At 54.9% G+C, this 11,170-nt stretch overlaps 1 protein-coding gene across 1 annotated transcript in view; it reads left to right on the top strand.

Moving 5' to 3' along the window:
• The window catches only part of CNNM1 (cyclin and CBS domain divalent metal cation transport mediator 1), a gene marked incomplete at its 5' end in the record, with an annotated part of 17,952 nt that overhangs the window by 5,492 nt on the left and 1,290 nt on the right, over nt 1–11,170 (top strand). The window contains 7 exons of the mRNA XM_035897426.1: nt 5,078–5,221; nt 5,780–5,920; nt 6,199–6,368; nt 6,562–6,661; nt 6,839–6,886; nt 9,833–9,895; nt 10,886–11,049. Coding sequence (XP_035753319.1) covers nt 5,078–5,221; nt 5,780–5,920; nt 6,199–6,368; nt 6,562–6,661; nt 6,839–6,886; nt 9,833–9,895; nt 10,886–11,049 — 830 coding nt within the window. The remainder of the gene's footprint in view (nt 1–5,077; nt 5,222–5,779; nt 5,921–6,198; nt 6,369–6,561; nt 6,662–6,838; nt 6,887–9,832; nt 9,896–10,885; nt 11,050–11,170) is intronic.

The raw sequence follows: 11,170 nt of genomic DNA, 5'->3' as shown, positions 1-11,170 counted from the left end.
CCCCAACTGTGCTAAATCTTACTGTGTGAACCCTGGGCCACTTCACCCTGCCCCAGCAAGCCCAGGAGCAGGCTCTGCTCCAGGGAGGTGTTCAGCAAAGCAAGAGGGGAGCTGCATCCTTGGGGGAAAGGTCACCCCCCTTCTTGGGAGCCATCAAAGGCACCTTCAGACTGAGCCATGGGAAAGAATAAAGTGTCCTATGCTACAGACATCAGTGAAAAGCTTTGCATGGGCTCTTTAGAAGCTTTTTAGCTTCAGAAAGCCTCAGCATCCTTGTAGGCTTCCTTAGGCTCCAAGTAACATGCCAGGGGACCCACCATTTGTGGGTGGGCAGGGTCATACCCAGGAGGTCAGAACCCTGTTGTACAGCAGATGGAAGATGAGACTCCATGCCTCCTCCAATCTGCCCTTCCTGATCCATCTTGTCAATGGGAATATTTGGAAGAGCTGATGCGTTACATCTTTTCCCCAGTTTTCCCTAGGATTAGGAAAAGCACCAAAGCAGAGTATGAGAAAGGCTTTTGTATTCTGCTAGAGACAGATGTAAGCAGATGAAGTTCTCATCTCTGAGGAAGGTCTGGATTAGATTAGGATTTACAGTTTTCCCTTCACATAGCTCTGATTCCCCATAGAGCTGCGTGCCCCTGCAGCTCTCTTGGTTATTTCCCCCCTGTTCAGGTGTAGATGTGCAGTGCCTCTAGGTGCAACTCCTCAGGCGTGTGGTTTCACCCTTGGTGCAGAGTCATGGTAACACAAGAGCACACTCACACACATGTTTCCAGTTCAGTAAGTTCAAATTGGGGTCCCCACATACTTCAGATGGAGGTCTGCAAGGGGGCATGGAGATGCTGTCACCCCCTGGCCCAGAGAAGAGCTCTGATGAAAGGCATACAGAAAACAGATTTCTGTTACATCACAGTTGTTTCACAAATCAACCTTATTTACCAATTACTCTTTTTTTGCCTTCCATTTTGTAGCTGTAAATGGTTCACGGCTTGTGCCTGTACCTTTGATCTCCTAGTAGCAGCTTTAGCTCCTACCATAAAATTAATGAAAATGAATTTCATGCTCAGTGCTCATACTGTGGAACAGGAGACAAGGCTAAAGCATCTTTAACATTTCTCTGGCAGAGCACGTACATAGAAAAAAATGATAAGGAAGTAGTCTGAGCTATATTTGCAGCCAACAGCACTTTCTTTCCCACAAGTAAAGACATTTCCATGTGTTCAGACCCTGTTCTCGCATGGGGGAGGACACTTTGAGGTGGATCTGTGAGCCCAAGGTCATTTAGGTACCTATGAAAAACAAGGCTCCTAAGAACAGGCATAAAAGCTTTTGATATCTGTTCAGATGCTTGCTCCATCCGGAAGCTTTCAGCTGTTTATATTAGCTCTGTAATTTAGCATTTTGAGGCATTAACTTCCCACTGAAGCTGTTGTTTGAAAAGAGCAGATTTCATGTAGCTCATAAAGAATTTAGTACAGTTGTATCCCATGCTGAGCAGACACTTAATCACCTATAGACTTCCTGTGCGAGAGCAGTCCTGTGGAGGCCCATGAAGCTATTCGCACAAGTGAAGTTAATTGCCCATTTGTTCTAGCATTTGCCAAACCAAGGCTTTGATTCTCAAGTGTTTCACGGTGCTTTCCTGCATCAGCGCTAGCCCTGTAAAATTCACATGCGACAGCTTGCTAGCAGGGAAGCAGCTCACCCTTATAATTCATTTCATTTGAGCTATCAAGCAATGGTTACAATAGCAGTTTTTGGAATCAGTTTTACAGATCTTAAAGCTGGTTTAGATCAAGTTTGGGGGGTTGTTTAAATGATTTATCACCCTTTATTGTACTCCCACTGAGGCAGACCTGCAGGGCAATGGCTACAGGAGAGAACACAACCTCTCCACCAACCCCAGGTCTGCCCCTGTTCCACCCTCCCTCGGACATTGCTTCCACCTCATAAAATTGCCCAATTTTTGCCCTCATACCTGCTCCAAAAGCCATGGCTTTTTCCTCTCTGCAAGCATAGGAGCTCCCAGGGGCAGGCAGAGGGGATACAGCTGAGCTTGGCAGCATCCCCAGCCCACAAGGGAGCAAGTCACAACCATGCTGCCAGGGCACCTGCAAACCCCCACACTTCCCCTGCTGCCAAATTTATACGGTCTGTTAAAAAAAAGTGATGGGAGGAGATGCAGGACCCAGCTGGGTTGGGGGGCAGGACTTTGCAAACGATCTCATGTCCCTCAGGTGGGAGATCAGGGCAAGTCAGTCCTTTCCCAGCGGGGGCCAGCTGGGAGCAGCAGTCATTTGCAGGAGCTCTGTGAGGGGTGGGAGCAGATTTTGGGGTGGTTTTGTGATACGGGTATGGGCTTGCCGGGCAGGGGCTAGGATCAGCTCCCTCAGTGCAGGCCAGGAGCAACCACATGAATTGCAACAATTTTCTGTCGCTGGGTACCTGCTCCATCTCTAATGTGGCTGTTAGCCTGGAAACCTAAGCCTGGGGGTTTATAGCATGGCTACAAGTGTTTATTTTCTGTGAAAATAAAGAGCTCTTGAGCACTCTAACAGCCCTCCTGGCTCTGCCCCCACCGCGGTGAAGCCATGGGTCTCCTCCCAGGCTAATGGTGCTGGGTTATTTCTAAATAATCTCATTTGCCACTACATGAACATGGAGGTGGAATCACATTTCTCTGAGGCTGCTCTAGAGTAAATTACAGCGTTGATGTAGGTGTTTGGCCAAAAAAAGAATTGCCTCCATTACTCTCTGACTGCCTTTAAGTAGCACCTAAGCTTTTTGTAAGGGCTCGGTGGTTTTGGGTTGCATGTAAATGCCATTAACAACAAGCTTTCGGCCAAAAGAAATAATTTCTCCCCTCTCCTCGCTCACCCGAGGACTTGTAGGAGACCAGATGGCCCCAGTGTTTGGGAGCGAGGTTTGGCAAAGGAGACATTTTTGAAAGTTGGACTTCGCTAAGATGAAACCTAGCTGTTGCTGCTGTCTTGCGGCCAACTCCTCTGCTTTTTTCTTTTTAAGTCTCAAGTCATGTTGCTTTATTACCCACTGAACAGACAAGATGCATAAACCTGGGTATGAAAGAAGTGAAATAGCCCAGTCCGCAGAACATGCTGAATTTTCAATGCCTCGAGGCTGTTGATTTGGGTTTTTAAAGTGCATTTCAGTGCTACTTGCTGCGATGTTATGTTCTTGTTTCTAATTCTGTAGGCGTGGGAGGCAGCGAGCTGCTCTCTGAAATCTTGCAATAAAAGCTTGGTATGAGGAGGAGGGAATTTATACTGTGGAAAATGCCCAAGCTTTGCTGTGAGAAATGTATAATGCTGATCTTCGGCTGAGAAAGATCATTTGCTTGTCTCAGATCCGGAGCAGGGTTATTTGAAGGTCGCGTGGTCCCCAGCAAGATGTGTTTGGTGGGACTGCCGGGCTGCCCTGGATGCGCTCGTCCCTGTCCCTCTGCGGGGATGAGCCAGCAGGCAGCAGCGGGCGAGGAGGGAGCTGTGCAGCAGGCAGGAGCCCACCCGTATCGCACCTTTATGCATAAATACTGTTCACATCCCCTCGCCCAGCAGGCAAGTTGGTTGGGGAGGCTTTATGGGAGAAGCAGATGCAGAGGCAGCTGCATAGCCGAAGGGACCTGCCCCCCCCTTTTTGGGTGACCGTTGCTGTTCAAGAACCTCAGCTCCGAGCCCTGGGGAAAGTGAGGTGTTTGCAGCTTTCTGGAGGTCCCTGCAGTGCCCATGGTTGGGTTTGTGCAGGCATTGCAAAGGGAAACCAGGGAATCAGGGCAAATAGAGGAAGGGAAAGTTGTTTGCTGTGGTGCCAATGAAGGACATTTTTAATGTTTTAAGCAAAACTCAAGGTTCAGAACCCGTGTGCGCTGCTGAGCAGCGTAGGAGAGACAGGGCCAGTATGAAAACCAGTGCTGTTCATTGGCAGGTCCAAAAATAAATCTGAGCTAGAAACCCAGAAGTTGTGTGTGGCTTGGAAGTTGGGTTCTGGTCAAGCTGCTGAGCAGGAGCATAAATCAGAGCAGACAATAAAGGAAGGGAGAAGCTGAACAAGTCAAAACAGCTTACAGAGAGCTGGACATGCGAAAGCAAATAGCCATGTTTCAAGTATGCCAAAAGCAAGAGAATGTGTCAGCAGAGCTGCCAGTTTCCTGGGGCAAAGGAGAAGTTGAAATTGTGATTGTGAAACACTGCGACTCCTGAGCAGGAGTCACCATCATTATGGCTGAAAGAAAGTCCTGGTCCCAGTCTGCTTGCTTAAGGTAACAAAGAGGAGGTCCTGTCAGGGGCAGGGTTTGGAGAAGATGTTCAGGTGCAAGCTGATGGCTTGAAAAGTGTTTAGCCTCTGCGTCCAGATGGTTCACCCAAGAGTTCTGCAGAAGCTGGGCTGAAAGCTGCAAACAAACATATGCATTTCTGCATTAAAACCAGCTGCTGTCCTGTGGAGCTGGAGGCTTTGCCCATATTTTAAGACAAGCTTTAGGATCGGTCCAGACAGTGATGGTTAGAAAGATGTGGGGGAGCTGTTCCTGGCAATTTGATAGGAAAGATAATTAACAACAGAATGAGAAAACACCAGGAGGATGAGGAAAACCAGTAGAGCCCAAGGACATGCTCACATTTCTGTATTGGAGGACGCTGTCTCATTGCTCTGTTAGAGTTGTCTTGTGCCAGCGAAGCCCAGGGTAAGCAAGAAGCAGCTGGTATAATGAACACTTCAGTCCTGCACGGGAGGCTGTCAAAGAGCTGAGCAGAGGGACTCACAGCAGATTGCCTGGGTAAAGAAAGCAAGCGGCCCCAAAAAAGAGCCAGGCAGCGTCCTATGACACCTAGAAATCAGCCTGGAGAGTAGCAGCCCTGTTAGGCTGGGCTGTGTGTCCAGCCCTTCTCCTTGGGTTAGCGTGGGTTGGGGTGGGTTTGGGCAACAGTGGCTGCTTCTGAGGTTTGGCTGTGATCTGTGGCTCCCACCGAACCCCATCGGCCTGCCAGCCCACCGTGCTGGGGACCCCTCTGGCCAGGGGTGGGGGTCTCACTGCCGCTCTGCTCTCCCCCCGCAGGAAAGTCCCACCTGGCCATCGTGCAGCGGGTGAACAACGAAGGGGAAGGGGACCCGTTCTACGAGGTGATGGGCATTGTCACCCTGGAGGATGTCATTGAGGAGATCATCAAGTCCGAGATCCTGGATGAGACGGATCTGTACAGTTAGTGTCCCAGAGCAGCTACTGCGGTTGCAGGACCCAGGGTGGGAGCCCGCACAGACAGACAGACATGTGGGTAGGAAACAGGCCAGAGCAAATTGTGGTCCTTCCCCAGAGCAATTCACAGTCATGGTGGGAAAGACAAGGATGATGGAGAGATGCTGGTCAGATGTCAGGGAGTCTTGAATGCTCAAGACAGAGAAGCACCAGCACCACCAGCCAGTGGCTGGGCTGAGCCTGACCCAGGGACATGTGTGCTGGGCGTGAAGTGCCCGTGGGTGGTTCCCAAGCTCCTTTCCAACTATGGGTGATGCATCCAGCCAGGGCAACCCGGGACTTGTTCCTGACAAAGAAGCATGTTTCAGCACCCTGCTCCTTCCCCGGGGAGCTGCTCCCAAGGCTGTGATGCATGGCACGTTTTGCGTGCTCTGCAGCAGCCCTGCCATAGGGTGCGGCAAGACGTGCCTCTCTCCATATGTGCGCATGTGGTATGGGGCCCTGCAGCTGCAGTGGCTTTGTGGCTGCTGCAGGCGGGCGACTGCTCTGCTCTCTGCCCCGCAGCGGACAATCGGAAGAAGGAGCGGGTGCCCCACCGGGGACGCAAGCCCCAGGACTTCTCCATCTTCAGGCTCTCGGACAGCGAGATGAAGGTGAAGATCTCCCCGCAGCTCCTCCTGGCTACACATCGGTTCATGGCAACAGGTACCCTTGCCCGTGTGCAAGCTCTGCATCTCCCTGCAGCAGCACCAGCCCCGCAGGCCATCCCTGAGCTGTTCCTGGGTCGGGCTCCCCCCCTCAGTGAGCAGTTTCCACCTCTCTGGACCCCCACCCTGGGTGTCCTGCTGCTCTACCATCATGCGTCTGCATTTGGCTTCCCTCCGTGCAGCGGGGCGCTGAGGCTGAGGCCGTGCAGCTCAGAGGACAAGGGGTTCCTGGCAGCCCTGGCCCCACTGAGCAAGTGTGCGTTGCCTCCCCTCTAGAAGTGGAGCCTTTCAAGTCCCCCTACCTCTCTGAGAAGATCCTGCTGCGACTGCTGAAACACCCCAATGTCATCCAGGAGCTCAAGTATGATCGAAAGAACAAGAAGGCGGCAGAGCATTACCTCTACCAGCGCAACCGTCCCGTCGACTACTTCGTCCTCATCCTGCAGGTACCAGGGGCAGAGGCGAGCAGAGGGTGGCAGGGGGTGGTCCGTCTCCCCTTGCCACCTTGCTCTGGGCTGCTTCTACCAGCGGAGATGCCCGTCTTCTCGTACAGGGTGATGGAGGTCCCTGCAGCCCTGGGTGGGTTGGTGGCCAGGAGCATGGGGTGCCTGTCTGAGCAGGTTTTCCTTCCCCTTCCAGGGGAAAGTGGAGGTGGAGGTTGGCAAGGAAGGATTGCGGTTTGAGAACGGGGCATTCACCTACTACGGTGTCCCCGCCATCATGGCTGTCATCTCCTCAGGTAAGGGCTCTGTGGGCTCCCTCCAGCCCTGCCTTCACTTCAGCAGCCCCCACGGGGGCTAAGCTGGCTGGTGGCCAGGAGAATGGGCTGGCCGTGGGGTGGGGTGGCCCCGCTCAGGGCACAGGGCAGGCAGGAGCCCTTCCTCTGTGATTCATACACCTCCGACTGTCGTTTCAGATAACGACGTACGGAAAGTGGGCAGCCTGGCTGGATCCTCCTTCCTACGTAAGTATTTCGGGATAGGCTGGGGCTCTAAAACCTCTCCTCTGTGGCACCAGCTGGCTGGAGGAGGGATGGGTTTGCACCCTGCAAAGAGCAGCTTGGGCTCTGTGCTGAGGTCGCCTCCTTTTAAAAACCTCAGTGGAGAAACAACACACTCAGGGGCTGATGCAGCCAAGTCCCTGTGGAGGGACTTTGAGGTCCCTTTGAGGTTTCAGCCGTGCACTGGATCCCTGCGGGTGGATCCCAGCACAGATGGTGCTGCAAGGGGCACTGCCCGTGGGCAGCAGCGTGCCCACACGGATGGGAGCAGTAAACCCGGCAACTTCTGGCACAGTGCGTCTAGGTTTCAGCCTAACATCTCTGGACCTGTTTGTGTTCCCGAGGCTCGGGGCATGAGCTGAATGTGGGTCCCCTGCCAGGGGAATGGGGGCTGCTTGGGACTTGGAGAGATGGGTGAATTTACCTGTGAGCTGTTCGCATGTGGTGGTGGTGGAAATTAGCTGAGTTAAAAGTAGATGCCCCAGCCCTGGTAAATTCCTTGCCTGCAGAGCTGATGGGTTACCGAGCAGGTCCCCTGCTTGCAGGAGTTAAGAGGAATCTCTGATTAGGGGAGACTCTGAGCCCCCCCGCTTCTTTGCTGATCACCCCTGCAAATGTTTAGTCCCTGGTGTCTTGGGAGCAGGTGGAGGTGCTGCCCACCCCCAGTCCAGCACACCCCTCACCCCAAACCCCATGTGCTGCAGTTGGGTCTGCAGTGCTGATGGTAAGGTGAGGATGCTCTGGGTGCCTAATCAAAACAAGAACCCACTATATTCAACCTTTAGGCAGGCGTAGAGTGAGATGTGATTGAGAGAACAGGGCGAGTCCCTCGGGGCAGGTGACTGTCACTGCCGTGGGTCCCAGTCTGCATGCAGCTCTAGGGTTCACCTATTTCTTGCTGCTTGCTTTGCTTCCATTCCAAAGGCTGGTTTGTGGACTACCGGATTAACCCCTCAGTCTGCTTCCCTGCTCCCCCGTGCATCCACAATGCACTCGAAAACAGCCAATTTCCCCCAGGGTGTTGCTGCATGGCCTGACGCCCCCGCCCCCAAGGCCCCCCCTGGGGCTCAGGCAGCGAGCGCTGCCCACAGGCAATGGGGCAGGCAGGGTGCAGGCCATGGCAGGAGCTCGCTCAGGGCTCCTTTGCTCCCTGTGCTCACGCGTGACGCTGTGTCAAGAGATGTTTTCCGCCACCCCTGCCTGCCGCGGGAGGCGTGCGGTGTTGTGCCCCTGGCCGGCGAGGAGGCAGAGGTCGCAGGGTGTTCCCCTTGCCGGGCTGGCGTTCTCCTTCCCCCTGGAAGCAAAGCCCAGCAGAAAGGACTGTGAGTAGTGTGTCACAGTGGAGAATTCAGACGTTAACCCTTGAGCATTTAACAATTTGTTATTAATTAACCATTGTTATGCAACTGTTTTATCGCCAGGCAAGCTTTTGCATTGGTGGCCAGGGCAGGGGTGCGGCAGCAGAGACCTGGCACGGCCAGCCCCGCTGCGGGAGGGTCAGGCGGCGAGAGCAGGGAGCCAGTGCTAGTGGTCATCAACGCGTCCTTTGCTCCCAGCTGGATGAGGTTGTGCTGGGCAGTGCTTTGTGCTGGTGCCTTTGCTTGGACTTTTATTTGCACACGGTTTCAATCCAGGGGAGGATGAGGAACAGGAGTTACTGGGGGAGGAGCAGGGAGATCAGAAGGAGGGGGCTACTGGGCAAATTTCCTGGCTGTTTTACCTTCAAAGCAATTTAAAAATATTAATCTCATAGGCAGTAGATGGTTCCTGAAGTGCCGCAGCCACACTGCGGGCACAGTGGCTGGCGGGAGGGCAGCATGCCCTGGGCAGGAGGGCCGGCAGCTGGGGAAGCGTGGCTGGGGCTGGAGGAGAGGGCTGGCAGCCAGCAGGCTCTCGTCTCCGACTGCTCTCGAGGTGGGCGCTGCCAGCAGTGAGGGCAAAGATGAGGCATCAGGAGATGTGTGCATCACTCATGCTGCGTCTTGGTCTCTCCATGCTCCCCCATGGAGCCCTGCACCCCTGTGGCATGGCCCAGAGGTGATGCCGTGGTGGGGAGGGGAAATGCCTGCCCTTGAGATTGTCACTGCTGCTGCAACACATGGCAATAAAACGTGGAAAGTGAATGGCCAGATTTGCCCTCTCTGTGGCGAGGGGTCAGGCAGCCCCTGATGTGGGGTCCTGGCTTCTTGCGGTTCCCACATGAAGCAGCTCACGGAGGTGGGTGGCTCTTCTCGGCATTGCCCCAAGTCTGTTGAGAGCCAGGGCCTTGCAGGGTGCTGCAGGCAGCCCAGCACAAATGCCTTTGCTTTGCCTCATGCTGAGGGGCTCCTGCCAGCCCCTGCCTGCAGCTATGGGGCTGTGTGGAGGCAAGGGCTGTTGCAGAGCATATTCCCTCTCTGCCACTTCACCCACAAGCATCCCAGATGCCAAGTGACTTGGTTTAGCTTCAGCTCATCTCCCCGGTGGCAGAAGCTGACCACAGAGTCCCCTCTCCTGGCAGTGGCTGGCGAAGGGCTGGAGCAGGGTGCCAGCACTCAGCCAGTGGGAGGGAGATGCTTTCCGCCCGCACCGCAGCTCTAGGGAGATGTGTGGCTGTGCAGACAGGCCTGGCGGGAGCTGGTCCCCCCCAGCCTCACCTTCTCGTACCCCATCATAGAGCAGCCTGTTGATTTACAGCATTCAAGTCTGTGTCCCTCCCAGTGTCCCTGTCCCCAGGGCTGGCGAACACCTCCCTGGAGCAGAAGCAGGAGGGTGTAAGATGGGTGGGAAGGGATGCTGGAAGTAGTGGTGGGAGCCCAGCCTGGGGCTGCTGGCACGTGATTCTTTTTCTTATTCTTCCTCTTGGTCTCTCCTCCCCCCTCACCTCCATGCCTCACCTTCCTCCCTCCTTCCTGCTCCCTCTCTCTGCAGTGCCCGTCTCAGTGTCCCGTACCTTTGCCTTCAGCAGAGGGGACTCCCTGGCTGGCTCTCCAGGTAACAGGGCATGGCTTTGGGCAGGGACCTCCACATGTGCCAGGCTCTTTCCAGCTCACTGTGCACGGTGCACCAAGCCCCCTCCACCCTGCATGCTGGGCAGTGCCAGGAGAGAAGCACCCATGGCACCCCACGCCAAGCAGCCCCTTGCGGGTTGGAGCATGGGTGGCTAATGGGGGAGAGCAGCCCTGTCCCTGCTGCAGCCTCCTCAGTAACATGCAAATCCCAGGAAGAATGGGATGGGGACAAGGGCTTTGGCTTTCTTTGGTGGGCAGGTTCTGTAATTTCCAACACTCAGTGCATTCCTTGCTATTTGCTGCTTCTGACAACAGCTCTGCATGCACGCTGCCCTGCTTCCTTTGATTTCTGGCAATCTGGGTAATAGAAGGGCATTTTAGCAGCAGTGCAAAGTCAGCGAGATGTTGATGTCACCCCTGCAAGGAACAAACTGCCTTTGTTCCCTAATAAATCACTGACCAGGCAAAATCCATCACGCTGCCTGTCAGAGGCCATCAGTCAACGTGAGTGATGGGCCAGCTTGCCATGACAGCCTTCTGCTCCTGTTCTCTTGCAGTCGGGGTGGACAGGAGCCTGCCCTTGAGGCAGGTTAAGTAAACCCCTATGGGCTGCCAGCTGCAACCAGGAGAATTTGTGCCAAATGCCGTGCAGAAGGCCTGCGCTAGCAGGAGGGCTGTCAGTCAGTCGGTGTGACAGGCAGGCAGCAGCCCTAACCTCTGCTGCCGGCGTCAGGTCAGGTGCCTGCCTGCCCGGTCCCTTTGGTTTGCGTGGGGCTGGCATGGCACAGAGCCCCCGCCACCAGCGTGCACCAAGGAGGACCCCACTGCAGGTCCCTGTAAGTCCCCTGCCAGCCCCGGTGTGCATGGGGCACAACCGCTGGAGGTGACCGGTGCACCCTGGCCCAGCACCGGAGACACAAGTGGCACCACAAGTGAGAGTGAGTGTTTGCCTCCCTGCCGTCCCCTCCTGCAGTGAACAGGTCACCGTCACGGTGCAGTGGGCTCAACCGCTCCGAGTCCCCCAACCGGGAGCACAACGACTACGGGGGCAGCACCACACAGCTCCACAGCAGCAGCAACAACATCTACACCCCCGACTACTCCGTGCACATCCTCTGCGACGTGCAGTTTGTCAAGGTACCAGCTGGGCTGGCAGGGACTGTCCCACCCTGGCCACCCCTGCCCAAGGCACCCTCTTGCCCCGTGTGCCCCAGGAGTCTGGTGGGTGCCCAGTGGGTGCTGGAGGTGGGGGGGGGTT

The sequence above is a fragment of the Egretta garzetta genome, unplaced genomic scaffold, assembly GCF_000687185.1.
Source record: "Egretta garzetta isolate BGI_Z169 unplaced genomic scaffold, ASM68718v1 scaffold56, whole genome shotgun sequence".
NCBI classification, from domain to species: domain Eukaryota; kingdom Metazoa; phylum Chordata; class Aves; order Pelecaniformes; family Ardeidae; genus Egretta; species Egretta garzetta.
Note: the sequence above shows the minus strand (reverse complement) of the source record. Positions and strands in the feature narration are given on the sequence as shown.